Source organism: Sarcophilus harrisii, chromosome 1, assembly GCF_902635505.1.
Source record: "Sarcophilus harrisii chromosome 1, mSarHar1.11, whole genome shotgun sequence".
NCBI lineage: Eukaryota > Metazoa > Chordata > Mammalia > Dasyuromorphia > Dasyuridae > Sarcophilus > Sarcophilus harrisii.
The window spans coordinates 304,014,816-304,032,196 of NC_045426.1; the positions used below are offsets into that span (position 1 = coordinate 304,014,816).

A 17,381-nucleotide genomic window follows, 5' to 3' on the forward strand; every position below is an offset into this window, starting at 1 on the left:
TGTATCTAATTTATATTTTAATATATTTAACATCTACTGGTCATCCTGCCATCTAGGGGAGGGGGTGGGGGGGGGTAAGAGGTGAAAAATTGGAACAAGAGGTTTGGCAATTGTTAATGCTGTAAAGTTACCCATGTATATATATCCTGTAAATAAAAGGCTATTAAATTAAAAAAAAATTTTTAAAAAAAAATATATATAAACATGTTGTTACCATTAAAGAGATGAGTTAAATGAAGCTCAAGGAGGTCAAAGAACTTGCATTTCTAAGGTCACAAAACTGGTAAGGTGAGTATCTGAACTCAAATTTGAATCCTGATCCCAAATTCAGCATGATTTTTACTCCTGGAACAAGGTTATGTCCAACAGGACTTCACTGATCTAAGTCAAAGGCTATGCCACATAAAAGTGGAATGTGTCATTTTAGAAAACCTGACGATTTTGAAGGCAAGAGTGGCAGATTACACTCTAAACCTGGTGATTAAACATGTCTCAATCAACAAATAAAAATTTGGCATAAATTATAATGTCTATAAAAGTTTGGAAAACCTTAAAGTGCCAGATAGAAGTCAGCAAAATATATATATATACACACACAATCTTTTAACAAAAAATTATTTCAAAGTTTCTTTAATTCTGAGAAATCCTAGATAATGAATTAAAGTTCATGAATTATCATAGACTATATAACCTATATTCTGAAACTTATTTATTAAGAATGATGAATAATTCTGTATATTTGGAAAATAGAGAAAAAGTAGCTTAGAAGAATGAATTAAATCAAAAACATAGAAGATGTTCTACTGTAAAATTTCTGTCATTTTTGGAAGAAAAAAGATTTCATTTGGAAAAGATTTAGGTTTGATACTGATATTCAAATATTTAAGTTCTACTGTGTGTGATAATTTATTTTTTGTAACTCCAGAGCACACAACTAGAATCAATGGGTATAAAGTTAAAAGGTTTTAGCTAACAACTAACACTCTTTGAGTTGAGATCCCTCCTAATCCTGAAAGTCACAAGATACATAAGAATATTTTCAGAACTTTCTGACATCTTACCTGTAAGAGACCTGCAAATTTGACTACTCCCCACCCTAGCCTTGCAACATCTGGCTCCACCAAACTCATCTGATAAATATCCACAGCTAGAAAGCGTTGAACGAGACCTCCATCTTTTGTAATCACTGTACAAGCAATTAAGTCGCTGTTATCTGAAAAGCATGAGAAATGGAGATCAAGATTATATACTCTATAATCACCCCATTACAACTTGGATAGTACAACACAATTCATATTTGAATGAATGTCTCACTTTTTAGTTTCATAAAACAGTTCTTTTTAAAGCATAATCTTTTTCTGGAAGAAAAACATAAATGAGGAGAAATTTAAGTATCTAGCTATCCATCTAACAGTTTGACACACACATATATGAACACTTTTAGTTAGTTAATATAGGTTCCAAGTACTTCTTTAATTTATCTTGTTTATCCCAGATAGCCTTGAAATGTCTTTTATTTATACAGTTTTACTAATTTCATTGCAATGGTATCCTTTGGGGAACAAAAGAAAACATGAAGAGGAAAGAAACTTAGCTTTCTTCCATTTCCATTGTCATAAAATGAGTCAATCTTAAGTCTTTTATTGTGGGAAAACATAGTCATATAATATCAGTTCCTGTGGCATTTGACAGTATTGGCCCTAACCTCCCTGATTTCTGAACATGGTTAGTTTCTGAATGTTGGGCTTTGGAAGCTATTAAAAAAAAAAAAGGGAAAAACACTAAAAAAAATGTGGCTGAGTGGGATGTTCTCTTCTTTTGTATAATATGATGGTTCTCTGTGAACAGGTTTCTTGGGGAAGTTTTCTGGAGATAGCCTTAGTTTCGGTTCAAAGTAATAATCACCCCAAACACAGCCAGGGATTTAAGTGCAGTCTTTTATTGTCTCTTCCAAAATAGCCTGATTAATTTTCTTAGAGGTCTCTCTCTGCTTGGTTCCAAGAGCTCTTGCAGCTTGTCCTTTGTCACCTCCAGCTCCCTCTGAATCTTGGTTCTACTCCTCCGAATCCTTCGTTCTGCCCGACTGCAGTCTCTAGCTTGTCAATCTTCCGAACTGACTGACTCCAGGAGCTCCTTATATATGATCTCTTAAAGGTGTGAACCCAAAGGTTGACTCTTCCTCTGAGAGAGTGGGATTGTGGGTTTCTAACTTGTGAATCTTCTGAGCTTGTGAACTCTAATGTGTGAGCTAATGTGTGAATTCTCAAAGGTGTAAACTCAAGCATTGTTTCTATCAACTCTAATGAGTTAACACCTTGTTTCAAGTTCTGACCCATAACAGCTGAGGAGTCAAAGTTCTATAAATACAAAGGCACAAATTCATGAGAAAACCAAAAAGGAGCCACTCTTAAATAAAATAGGAAGTTAACTCATCGATGGACCTTTCTCTTTTTTGGAAATCTTGAGGGCACTTTGTATTTGATGAACTGAATCACTGAATCATGCTTTTCTCTCTGGTTTAAAAATAGGATAATTTCCTTACTGAAAATTTAAGACATACTGGCTTCACATTATAGAACCCAAATCATTTAACAGTTCATTTCAATTTGACTTATCAATAATCTGAGATCATTCAGTTTTTAGCTACTCCTTTTTCCTGATGTTTATCTTCAAAACTGGATTATATGAAGTGTGTAGGCAATTCTTCAGCTATGTTGTTCTGCTCAGAAGGGAACTTAAGTTCAAGAAAAATGCATTACAGAGGCAGATAACAAATAATACGAAATGTCACTTCTAATAACAATTTTGAGTTAATAAAAAAAGAAGCACACATAAATGGCTCAATGATAAATATGAAAAGAGATATCATAGGTATAAATACCTGAAAAAAAAAAAAAACTATTCAGAGATACAATAAAAAAATAAAGGGTGGAAAATAGGAAAAAATGGGAAACACAGTTTTCAGTCATTTTCTAAGAATGTACATGTAGATACCAAGTAAGAAGGCTCCCAGTGTCCCTTTACCTACTAATACTTTGTTGGTAGCCTTACACTAAGAGGTGAATAGTTTCTTAGTATCCTAGATAACCACCCTAGTCCAAAGTCACACTTCTAAGACACACCCATCTATCCACACACACATCCACCACCAGATGCCCATATATAATGTAAGTCAATCTATAATAATAATTATACCTTAACAAAATATACCTATATTTTGGATACTAATATTATTTATACTTCTGATCTTGGCATTTGTGTCTTCAAATACATTTAAGATTTTTGCCTCATACTGTCTATACAGCCCTTTTGAATTAAAGTTCTTTGAAATCAAATATCCAAGGGCATATGTACTTTTCTTGAACATTGATGCAGCTTACAGTTTAAATGTGTAATACTGAATGTAGATATTCAATTACAACTACAAAGGCTTTCAGACATATGTTGTTAATCAGAGGTCAGAAAATAGCAGTATATCAAATCCTTAGTACTAAGCAAGATTCATTTTGAATTCTCAATATTTAAGGACTCAAAGTAAAGCATAACAGCTAATAGGGAGTCTTGATTACTTCTATGAGCATAAAAACGGATCATTTATTTTCTTTGGCAATTAGTATAGTAGCATTTCTCCAGAAACACTTCCATTCCATCTACTGTTTTAATAAACCCTAGCTCACAAAGAAGAAATAAAATGATCAGTTTCTGAAATGATATGATAGTTTGCTTAGAGAATCTTAGATAGTCAACCAAAACAATAATTTTAGTAAAGGAGTAAGATAGAAAATAAACAAAATCCATCAGACTTTATATTACAAACAACTTAGCAAGAACAAATAGAGATCAAAGTTAACCATACAAGCTGGGAATTCAAATAGCAAGACCCACATAAGTACTATATAAACCTAATTATAAAACACTCTTTTCAGAAATAAAGATAGGCAAATAATTTTTGATATGTTTTCATTAAATAATTTCATATATAACGAGAAAACTCAAAGCTAATCACTACTAAAGAACAACTTCTACTTAACATGCAGGATTTTGAATTTATCTATTTTTCTGACAAATATGCATTATTTAGATTTAAATGAGACAATTTCTGTCCTTTGGAAACTTAATATATGAAGTATGTATTTTATTACAAGGTTTAATTTATATTAAGTTAATATAATTATTAAATTATAATAATATAATAATATATTAAGTAAAATATATTAAGATATATTAATTTATATCACTGAGCTGAAATTTTAGTTTCCCACAGGTTATCCTGAATTACTGACTTTACTAATATAAGTGATACCAACCTGTAATCATTAGAAGAACTGGACTTAAAGTCAAGAAAATTTGGGTTTGCATCCTTTCTCATTCCTCAGGTAGGCATTTCCTGGCTGTGTGATCCTAGACAAGTCATGTATCTGCTGCTCTCAATCTTACTTTCCTCATATTAAAAAAGGGGAGTATAAATAGCTGGTATATTTATTTCACAGTGTGTGAGAATTAAGTGAAATAATGTATGTAGAGCACTTTTCTAACCTCCCCAGCTAAACAATTGTCAATTAGTTTTGTTTTTTAACAACAATAAAAATAGGTATTTTACTATCAGTTATTTAAATAAAAAGTATTTTCTTATTTTTCTCTATTTTCCACCATTTTTTTTTCCCCTTTTAAAATATTTTTATTGAAATATAAAATAAGAAAAAACAGAATAGAAAAGAAAAATAAACAAAACAAAACAAAGTCATATGCTCAGTAGAATATCAAGTAGTAAAAATCTATAACAATAAATTTCCATTTCAAAAAAGCATTTTATTATAATAATAGAAGAAATTATTTTCATGAGTGACATTTTTTTGCTTCCTTGTAGATTATTGTTTTGTTCTCTGCTGCACACTAAAAAAACAAAAAATAAAAACAAAAACAAAAAAACTTATTCTTTTCCCCCCTCCACTTTTATCCCCTCCACTTCTCCCAAGCAAGCTACAGTTAAGCAGATATATAAACATATATATTCACATACATACAAACACACATATACATATGTACATTTACACCCTCCTAGATACACATATCTATATACACATAGACATAGATCTACATGCATACAAATACTCAGACATATATAATACATATGCATTTACTCATATGTAAACATGTATCTAAAACAACAATAATAATATGGCTGCCATATAATGTAGATTTTTCTCTTGATTGAATCTTTAAATCTGATTTTGTCTAAGATCAATGATTACTAGCCCTAATTTTTTTTCTAAAAAATTCTACTCCTGATCCTTTTTGTTTTTGTATATATCTTATTTCCTATCTTTGCTAATGCTTCTATTTTAATTCTGCTCCTTAATTTGCCCTTAATTTAAGTGATAATTTAATCTCCCCCCACCCATGGAGCCTTCTTTTTTCTTCTCCCCCCACCATTTCCTTCATTCTTTATCCTATTCCTACTAATATACATACCTTATCCCACTCTGACTAATCTAAACATCCTATCTTAAGCTATATTACCCTTTCCTTCCTTCTTTATCTCTTTCCCATTAATCTACTTCCTTTGTCCCACAACCATTACTCTACACACCCTCTGTATTCCACATAATCCTTTGTCTCTTGCCTATTAATCTACATACCTTGTCCCACTGTCATAAATCTAGAGATCTTTCTATATCCTACTTTATCCTATCCCTCTTCTCAACAACCCTCTTATACCCTCCAAATGTCACACACACACACACAGTTGCCTATATAACCCACTCCTGATAAAAGTTTTCAGAGCTATGGGCATTCTTCCCCTCTATCTATTCTTCCTCTGCACACTTTATTTGTATAACATAATCACGATTTTTATCTTTTCCTAGACAGTTTTGCTTTATAGAGTCAGATCATGCTCAACTCTATCCTAATCTTTCTTTTGAACTACCCAATTACTGACGTCAATTTTAAACATATGGTATATATTTCTATGTTAAAAAACATAGAGAATTTGTCCATGTTAAGATCTTTGAAATTAATCTGTGATAGTGATTTTTATATGTTAAATTTTCTATTACGTTTGGTTTTAGCTGAGATAAAGTCCTGAAAACCTGCAAGTCTGTCGAATGTTCATTTTTTCCCCCATCTAATATTATGGATAATTTTGCTGGATAAGGTATATTTGGCTATAGGCCTAGTTCTTTTGATTGCTGATATATGATTTCAGGACCTGTGGCCACTGATGAATCTTGTTTGTAGCTCCAGCATATCTGAATTGTTCTTTTCTTATTTTTTTGCAAAATTTTCTCTTTGTTCTGGGGGTTTCAAAATTTGGCAATAATAATTCCTATGTATTTTTCACAAATAATCTCTTTGAAGTAGTGATTGGTAGATTTTTTCTATTTCTACTTTCCTCTCAAGTTCTATCACTCACTCCAGGACAATTTTCTTGGATTATTTCTTGCATTATTAGATCAAGGTTCTTTTTTTTGGTCACAACTTTCAGGTAGTTCAATTATTATATTTTCTTTCATGATTCATTCTCCATATCTGTTGTTTTTCTTATACAATGTTTCACATTCTGTTCTATATTTTCATTCTTTATATTTTGTTTTATTATTTCTTGGTCTAATAGCTTCACAGGCTTCCCCTTGCCCAATTCTAATTTTCAAGAATTATTTTCTTCTTTAAGCTTTGTATCTCTTTTTCTAGTTGGTTAACTTTTTTTTTTTTTCATAATCTTGTTTTCCTGGGATTTTTTTAAAGCTTTCCCTCAATTTCTCTCATTTGATTTTTAAAGTCTTTCTTGAGTTCTATTAATTCTCTCTAGAGAGGGACCCATTTAACATCACTCTTTGTAGTAAAAGAAGTTTTTTTTTACTTTATTGTCCTCCTCTGAAGATGAATTCTGATCTTCCCTATTCTCACTGTAGGTTCTCTGGTTGGATTCTTTCTTCTTTGTGGGTTCATTTTATTTCATTTTAAATGAGAAGTTTTAGTGTAAGCACCTCTATTCATGGAATGGGGGGATGGCACCTCCAGCTTTCCTTCAGCTCTCCCTCTGACCAGGAACTCCAAACCAAGAGCTTCACCTTCCTGCAAGTGCCTTCAGCCACTTCAGCCACTAGTATCCCTGCCTCCTGCCTCTGCACTCACGAGATGTGCTGGTTCCTTCTCTCCCTGGACCATATTTCAGTAGCACAGCTGGGCCTGGGTTCCTAATCAGCTAGGGTCCCCTCAGTCTGCCCCGGGCTCAGACCTCTGACTCCTCACCCTATCTGGAAGGTGAAAGTTTCTGGGGTTCCTTCAGAGGCTCTAGCCAAACCCAGCTAGCCTCAGAATATCCATTTGGTGATTCTTTGGAGCTAGTCCCGAGGTGTTTGCACTTCACAGCAGTTAATCTCCCGGCTGTGTCTTTCTTTGGGTCTTCTTGAGTTATACTAGAAGGATCCTTGTTCTGCCCCAAGTCTGGGTTTTTTACCTGTTGGTTTTCTATGTGTGCCCTGAGGTGCAAATTCATTCTGTTTGGGACAGGGGAGGGAAGAGAATCTGGAGAGTTTGAAATTTACTGACCTACTGTGCCATGTTTTTGTTTGTTTGTTTATTTGTTTTTGCAGAAGGTAGGATTTCAGAATGCTAAGAGGCCTTAGGCAGAGAGAGCCATCAAGGTATGGGAAACAACCAGTGCAAAAGCAAAAAGATGAGAGATTCAGTACTTTATAGGAAAGAACAAAGAATAGAATCCTCCTTGTATTTTCCTATTTAGATCTCGAACTAACATAAACTAAGTTTATCTTCCCAGCTCCATTTCTGGCATTGTTCTTGTATTAAATATAATTTAAGGGAATTACTTGACATGGTTAACATTTTTTGAAATTATGAGTCTGGGATATAGCAATATCAGGACCTAGAAGCGACTAGATAGAAGTTAGAGTATTTTAACCAATAAAAAGATATTTTGGTTGTGGCATTGTATACAGCTTTGAGTTTTATGCCAGGGAAGGTCAGAAAGCTAAATACTCCACACTAACCTAGGGAATGCAAATATATAATATATAGGAAGAAGTCTTTAATCAAACCAATGATGCATTTATATAAAATACACTTATGAATCATCTGGCTTACAACTAACTTTTTTGTCAATGTTCAGAAAAGACTATGTGAGAAAGTCATCCATCACCAAATGTCACCACTCTATCAAAATCCATCATCAAAATGAAAACAGTACCCCCATCATTAGGTATTAGAAAGTTACTAATAGCACATTTCCTCAGGAATTACCTTGACTGTTTTTGAAAATAAGTGCCTTTTAATGGTATACAATTGGGATAAGAGAAGCGATCCTTGTAATAATCTACTCCAGAGCATTGTGAACTCAGAGCTGAAGTGATTTTCTTAAAACATAGGTCTGGCCATGCCAGTGTGTTCCCTTTTATCTCTAAGATAAAATATAAAGTCCCCTCTCATTTAAAGTTCTTCATATATGAACAATTTTCAGATGATGAAATTGAAACTATTTTTACTCATATGAAAGTGTGTTCCAAATCACTATTGATCAGAGAAATGCAAATAAAGAGAACTCTGAGATACCACTATAAACCTGTCAGATTGGCTAAGATGACAGGAAAAGATAATGACAAATGTTGGAGGGGATGAAGGAAAATTGAGACACTGATGCATGAATGTGAATGGATTCAACCATTCTGGAGAGCAATTTGGAACTATACTCAAAAAGTTGTCAAACTGTGATCCAGTTTGATCCCTTTGATCCAGCAGTGCTACTACTGAGCTTATTTCCCAAAGAGATATTAAAGAAGGGAAAGGGACCCACATATGCAAAAATGTTTGTGGCAGCCCTCTTTGTAGTGGCCAGAAACTGGAAAATGAATGGATGCCCATCAATTGGAGAATGGTTGAGTAAACTGTGATATATGAATGTTATGGAATATTGTTGTTCTGTAAGAAATGACCAGCAGGATGAATACAGAGAGGCTTGGTGAGACTTACATGAATTGATGCTAAGTGAAATGAGCTGAACCAGGAGATCATTATATATATTTCAACAATGATACTGTATGAGAATGTATTCTAATGGAAGTCAATTTCTTCGACAAAGAAAAAAATCTAACTCAATGATGAACAGAAGCAGCTACACCCAAAGAAAGAACTACTTGTATTTTTGTTTTTCTTCCTAGGTTATTTTTACCTTCTGAATCCAATTCTTCCTGTGCAACAAGAGAACTGTTCAGTTCTGCACACATATATTGTATCTAGGATATGTATAAGATGCATGCCATCTAGGGGAGGGGGTGGAGAGAGGGAAGGGAATACTTCCCTAAAAACAGCTTATCTGTGCTACCAAATGTTTTCTCCCACCACACATTAAATTTCTCATCTTTTTGCTTTTACCCTGGTTGTCCCCCATATTTCGAAGGCTCTCTCTGCCTTAATTTTGCCTCTTAGCATTCTTGGCTTCCTTCAAGGCCCAGAGGTCTTCTGATTATCTCCTGTTAAGTACCTTCCATGCATTCTGTATATAGCTTGTATTTACTCAGTTACTCCTCCATTAGAAAGCAAGCTCTGAGAGGAAGGAACTTCCTTTCCTTCTCTAGCATCCCTACTACTTAGCACAGTGCCTGGCACATAGTAAATGCACTTGTTAATTAAGTTAGTGATGATGCAAATGTTTCCAAAGAGAGAAAGTGATTTTGTAAAAATAACATGAAAACAAAAAGCTCAGTAGCATGTTATAACTAGTATATGAGGTGAGTATAATTTTTACGTGTTTACATAATAGTGTCTATTTATAGTACTTTACAGGTTGCATAGCCAGAGCAAGAAGAAAGGTCTTCTTTACCCCTTCTATCTCAAGGTTTTCACTATAACACGCTGCCTTAAAACTCTCAGATACAGCAGTAAGTATATGATCTTTCATAGTTAGGATGTAAAGGACTATGCATTATCAATTTTGTTGATAGTCAATCCTTGGAAGAAAATTAAGTAACTATTTCTCCATTAACCCAGCAAAAGCTTATGCATCATTTGTTGCAAGTAATAATCAATTACTTTGTCTTTTTGAAGAATGTTTTAATGTGTTCATTTCCCCAGCATGCTAAGATGATTCTATAAATCATAATATTTCAATGACCAAATATGGAACAAAAATGGAAGTATCAACTTTGTTCTATAATATAACCCAGTGCTAAAAAAAAAAAAAAAAAAAGAAGGGGGAAAAGGTTGTCCTATCCTTCTAAAAGGTATGTGAAATCTCCAAAGGATGATGCTAATTAAGCAATCTACAAATACATCCTATATTTGTTTATAATATCTAAAAAAGGGGATGGTATTACTTAGGGAAATTCTACCCCACTGCTCTGTTCCTATACTTAAATCTACTGCATCCAATTCAGAGCAATTTACTGCTAACTTTCTATTTATCTTTTTCTTTCTCTAATCTACCCCATACAGTCTTGAGTCATTTTCCTAAAGAAAATTTTAAAGTATTTTGATATTCCCCCAATATTTCATACCCCTCATTCATCTCTTTCCCATTAGGCCCTAGTTGCTGTTGTTGTTCTTCTTCTTTTTAAACATTAATTATTCATCAATCTTGCTAAATTTTCTATCATTGATTAATTTTGCTGAATTTAAATGAAGAAGTTAGTTCTACAAGATATGACAATTTACCAGAGCTACACCTTGAGTTCTGACTGTTAAATTTTTTTTTTCTTATCAATAACATGGATAAAGATCATGTGGGTTGTGGTCCCTTTAAGAAATTAGTCCTTCATGTACACTTATTTTGTACTTAATTTATACTTTAATATATTTAACATGTATTGGTCATCCTGCCATCTAGGGGAGGAGGTGGGGGGAACGAGAGGAAAAATTGGAACAAAAGGTTTGGCAATTGTCAATGCTGTAAAATTACCCATGCATATAACTTGTAAATAAAAAGCTATTAAAAATTAAAAAAAGAAAAGAAAAGAAACTAGTCCTTTCAGATTGATTTATTCCTTTCTGATTCCCAACCCTCCTACTTGATACATTATCAATTCAAGAAGCTAGGACTTTTGATTCACAAATCCCAGTTAAAAGCACCCCTTTGAATTCCAACAGGAGATCTGGGCTCTCCCAGCCCCCATTCTAATGATATGCTCAGATTTCCCAACCCCCACCAAGCAAATTCTAGCCCTCGCCCATCGAGGAGCCAACTTGGGACTCCACCCATAGGCCCCTTTAGCTAAATCTCTCATTATAAAAGAGCCAAGCTGGAGTCATCTCTCTGCAGAGGGTCGAAACATGCCAGCACCATACCTGGCACCAAGGACTCTCTGCCCACTGGAAACCTGTTTCCAGTGCCCTTTTATCTCTACCTTCACCTATTTCCTTAATTAGACTTTAACCTTACTTCCAAACCCCATAATAAACCTCTTTTATCAATCTAGGTTTTCGGGTCTGTAAATTCCTTTACAGGGGACTCTTTGCGCCGCTACCAGACCTCATTTAACTCCGTATCCTTGCACCAAATCCAAAGGTGTTGGAATCTTTACAAAGTGTTAAGACATTTCTTTACAAAGTGTTAAGACATTGGAGTTGATTTGATCTTAGAAGAAGATATTTTGGGCCAGAACTTGAAACTAGGTACTAAGTGGAACTGATTAAACAATGCTTGTGTTCACACCTTTAGAGAGCTCATAAGTATCTAAGTACTCAATGGAGTTCACAGTTTGGGAGATTCAGGGTCTAGAAAGGGATATCTGAATTCACACGTTCCTTAGGGTCAGAGAGCATGCTGGGAGATATCCCACAATCCCACTCTTGGAGAAGTAGCATAAATAGAGCACTCTGGGAGATATAGGAAGGTACTCGCCTCAGTTGGAGACTGACAAGCCACAAGACGGAGTTGAGCTGGAGGCTGAAGAAAGCAGAGGCAGAAGCCAAGGACAAAGCTGCAAGATCTCTTAGAGCTCAAGCAGAGAGTTAGGCCTCAACTAACTGGGCTAAATTTGGAAGGAGAAATAAACATTTGAATTTTCACCAGCTGGCTGCGATTTTGGAGTAATTATTTATTTCAACGGAGACTAAGACTGACTCCAGGAAAACCTTCACACAAAGGAGTTGCAGGGGAGCTCTATTTGACTTCCTGTATCCCGAATCTGCCACTAGACCGCAATTAAACCCTAATTCCATTAGATGCCCCAAATCTATATCTCATCAAAGACATATAACATGTCTATTGCATTTATAGGATCAGTTAACAAACTGGATGACAGTACCAGGATTCAAAAAATTTTAGCAGATTATAATGTTGGGCCAAATCTAAGAATTTTATATATATAGTACAAATATAAAGTCTAGAGTTTGAAAAATTAGTTTTGTAAGCACAAGTAACAGGAATTCATAGTTCCTATGAAAAGATCTGAAAGCCATCTTAATGCATGAATGTGATCTTAAGCTTCACTAAGAGAAGTACTGTGTCTAAAATTAAAGAGGTGACAGCAATGTTTTTCTCCACTGTTCACTGAACACTCCATGTTCTTACACACTCAGGTTGGGGCACTATACTTTTTAAGAACATTGAAAAGCTGGATCACACCCATCAGGGCAACCTAGATGAAGAAATGCTTCAAGCTCACTCTATATGAAGATCAAATGAAAAAACCACATATTAAGCCTAGAGAAGAAAATACTCAAGTAGAGCAAGAGAGCTGTCTTTAGTAACGAAAGAGATCTTTATTCTGCTAAAACACAAACAGGCAGATTGGAACCCTTCCAATTCTGAAATTATATAAAGATACTTATTTCCCTAAGTTATACTAAAGCTAATTTATCTTGATTTTTTTGTAATTCTATATATAATTACAAATAAATTAATCTTTTAAATATGGGCCCTCTTTCTATTTCATCATACTTCTAACAGAACTATGGGTAAGGTTTTTAAATACATAGGATCAGAGACTTTAGTGCTGGAATGCTAAGTATTTGTATAGCACTTTAAGATTTGAAACACTACAAGTTATCATTTGATTTACATAAACTATCTCATTTATTTTATAAAGTAATACAAAATTTGTTATTAAGAATTATAAATGGCTCACATCTTCATGATACATAGTGACTACACATTTTCAGATTTTGCTCTCAGGAATTCTGAATTTGCATAATATATTGCACAATTTCCTTTCAAAAGCATTGTAAACAAGTTGTCTAATTTAGTAAAGAATAGAGATGGGAAACCGGAGATTTCCTAGAAAATATTTGAATACTATAACAGTCTGCTGTAATACCCTAAGGTTAGTCAATAAGCTTTAGTAAATTTAGTTAGTTTGCTTCTGATAAATTTATACATTCTGTAACTCCCTTTCTTTTACCCAACTTCTTGTGTAATAGTTTATGCTATCTTGCTGGTGAATAATTAGTCTGCCTTCCAAAACTCCACCTCATTTTGATTGATCTTTTGTTGTATGTCCTTTTAAAACAAAAATATTTATTCTACCTTGCTTTGTGTTCACACTCTCATGATTTTTCACACATATATGTTGTAGCACTGAAAGTAGAATAAAAGATCCCTGCTGACAATAAACACATCCTCTATTGCCTTATTATATCCTGGTGGTGTCTTTTGAAACACTAGGAGTATTTGTGGCTTGAAGGCAGAATATACAATTCATAGCTCCAGAAAATAGTTTTCTACTTAGGATAGACTCATTAACCAATGAAGGAATTGGAAAGAAATTACAAAGACCATTTCTAGCGTCTTCCTTCCCTAAATTACCCTGCTATTTTATAATGTCTCTTTATATGCTTATCTATGATATGTTTTATTTCTTAGTAGAGATAAAGGTCCCTGAGAATGGGTTATTTAACTTTTGTCTGCATCCCCAGTGCTTACCAATGTGGATGGCACATAATATGTACTTACTAAGTGTTTGTTGATTGGTTACATATAAAAGTATATAAAGATAAAAATTTTGTGAATTTGCATTTCATTGTCACTAAAGAAACTCTAAAGCAATTCCACTTTAATACATTTATTTTAGATCACAAAGATAAAGATGATTAGAATTATTCAGAGAACTGTTTCAAATCATTTTACTGTAACTCTAGCTCAAACAAAACACAGCCTGGCATTCAAGTCCTTTCACTTTCACTCTATCTTGCCTATTCAAATTTGTCTTGCTCTTGTTTTCTAATCAGACTAGTCAGTAAATAATGGCAATGCAAAGACAATTTTCCAACCCCTTCACACTGTATATATTGTCTTTACCTTGAATGCTACATTTGTTGAGAAATGTGCAAAACACTAAAAAGTTAATAAATTTGACATTTTCTTCATGACAAATAAATTTAACCTATTCCCTACAAACTGTGGGATTTAAATCTCATTTTAAATAATCTTTTAAAAACTTTTAGTTCTCCAAATAGCAAGCAGTTTGTAATAGTTATATAATTTTCTATATCTTGCTTTAGGATGTTTGCTCTCATGACTTAATTGTCTATATTGCAAACACTTCAAAAGGCAAAAACTAAATTTTCTACTTTTTCTGTAATGTTCCCAGTGCACAAGTGCTACCTTGAACAAATGATGGGGGCAGGTTAAGTGTGGAATTACATGGACTTTACTGCTCAGAAAGAAGTGAACATTATAGTTAAAATTAATAGTATGCTATACACATACAGATACACACACACACACACACACTCGCGCGTGCACATGTTCCATATTCTAAATGTTTATTAACACAACAATCCATTATTTAAATACACTTTTGATAATAAAATACATCTAACAATCCTCTTATTTGAGGCTACACAATCAAGCATGCAACCTCCTAATTTATGATTTAATATATTTACATAATATTTGTATATTATATATAGTACACATAAGTTTCAAGAATAACAAATTATATAATGTGACATAGCAGATAATATAATACATTTGTAATTCACCAAATTATAATTTATAATTTAAGCCATTATCATTAATATAAAATTACATTTTAGTGAAACAATTTTAATTTCAATTACTATAAATCTTATCATTCATTTGCAAGCTACCCATTGCTTGTACAGTGTGCTTTTTTCATAGCCATCACATAAAATATGTTGACAATTTCTTGCATTTTTGTTTAGTTTTTTAAAAATTAAAACAACTTTTAAAAATAGAAATTTTCATATATTGCTAGAAAGAAGTTAATATTTTTATATTAATGACTAGAGTTTGGGGAAAGATGTAATGTGGTTATTCTAGTTATTTGGACGAATCACATTAATTCAGACCTTGTTAATTTCAAATTTATAAAGGGCATTTGATAAATATCCACTTATAAATACTAAGATAATTACAACTAATTCATATTTAGGTAACAAAGCTTCTTTCCTTAAGAGTTCTCCTTGGCAACATTTGTTTATCTTATAAATTAAAAAAAAAATGGTCTCTGTAAATGTATTAAGTGATTCGATTCAGATGTTTCACAATGATTTGGATGCAGTGTCCCCAAACCAGTTGAAATTTGTTAGGCATGATTATGCCTAACATGAGAAAAATTGTGGGCAGAGTTAAATGTATCTGGAGTCAGGAAGACCTGAATTCAAATTTGGCCCTAGACAGACACATATTTGAAAAAGAAGGATTTAAAAAATAGTTACAACCAGAGGTTAAAATCCAGATATAGTGACTACAAGATCAGGTCTACTCTAAATTTATTTGATTATAGCACAATTTCAGGACAGGAAAATATATTCAGTAGAACCACCAAACACTTTAAGCTTTCCCATGTAATGCAGTGACATAAAGGCAGCATGACCTAATGTTTGAGAACTACTTGACCTATAAAAACTGAAAGCTTTGGCAAAATTCAATCTTGGTTATTCACCAAAATAAACACAAATGAGAAATGTGTCATCTCATAGAAAACTCTGGCAAGTTAATCTCATAATTAAACCAATCAGGAAAACACCAATTAGACAACAAAAAGAAGATTGACAGGTCTTCAATTGTCAAAAAGAGGTATTTTTTTAGGCTTTCTTGCAAAGAATTATAAAACATCTCTAAGTCCTAAGTTTTAAAGGACATAAAATTTTAAATTATTTTCACATTCACCTATGTAAAAACTGCCATTCATTAAGGGAGTAAGTGGCTATTTCAAAGCTGTCTTAGTCTATTTTATTTCTCTTATTTTACTCAGGGAGGGCATATTACTGACAGCTCACAGATACTTTAAAGTTCACAGTATCAATATAAAGGCAAATAGACAGCATGATGCTAATGAACTTAGTTTCTTCTTCGCGCTTTTTAAAAATTGGTTTGAAAACAGGGCCTTGAATATACTAGCAAGCATCTGACTGGCAGTTCTCAGAATATATCGCTGATTGTACTTAAGTATAAAAGTATGTACTAACTTCTTTTAAAAAATGATTTACATCACCTTTATTTCCCAATATATATTATTCTCTTTTCCCCTCCCAAAGAGCCATCTCTTGTAATAAAAAATAAAGAAGAAAAAGAGAAAAAAAAGCCATTTTTGCAAAAACTAACCAATAATTTAACGAAGTCTGGCATTAAATGCAGTATTCCACATTCTCCTCCCCAAGCAAAGAACAGAGGATGGTTCATTTTTCATATCTCTTCTTTGCAGTCCAGCTCAGTCATTAAAATTTCAGAGCATTGGTGTTTGTCCTATACATTTTTATAGTTTTCAGATTCATCATTTCTTCAAGCACAGTAATATTACATTCATATAAAATAGGTTGCTTAGTTATTCCCCAATCAACAGACATCACTTTGCCTGTCTTTGCTATTATAAAAAGAAAAGCTATAAATATTTTGGTATGGGTCTTCCTTTTTATCATTCTCCACCTTAGGATATATGTCCTACAGCAGGATCTTTAAATCAAAGAGTATTTTGGTCACCTTCGAAAGGATAATTCCAAATTACTTTTCATTGTGATAACTAATGCATTAAGGATTTCAGTAAATGAACACATGAAAGAATTATCTAAGAAAAAGACATCAAGGAATGGCTAAAGTTTCTAAAAATATTTTCCACATGTCAAATTTAAATTAATAATTAACCCATTCACACCCATGCAGTTAATGGAGGTATTAAAATGCATTTATAGAAGCACTGGGGAAAAATGAATAACTGGCAAATAGTCACAAAGAAATTATATAATTAAATCCTTATTGCTCAGGAATTCATAAATATTGGAATACATTTTCTAAAAGGTGCAAATTTAAATTACTTCAATGAATTTGTGACTTAAACTGATATGAATAGTGGAAAGAGTGGTATCTGAAGTCAAAAAATCTCAGTTCAAATTCCACCTCAGTCACAGTGAGTTTCTTCAACTGTAAAATGAAGGGATTAGACACAAATCTTTAAAGCCTCTTA

General features: G+C 33.1%; 1 protein-coding gene across 7 annotated transcripts in view; it reads right to left on the reverse strand.

The window, feature by feature from the left end:
* Window positions 1–17,381, reverse strand: part of CLEC16A (C-type lectin domain containing 16A) — a 207,565-nt gene that overhangs the window by 50,820 nt on the left and 139,364 nt on the right. For all 7 annotated transcript variants that reach the window (XM_031944600.1, XM_031944603.1, XM_031944616.1 and 4 more), the window contains one exon: window positions 1,062–1,213. In XM_031944600.1, coding sequence (XP_031800460.1) covers window positions 1,062–1,213 — 152 coding nt within the window. The remainder of the gene's footprint in view (window positions 1–1,061; window positions 1,214–17,381) is intronic.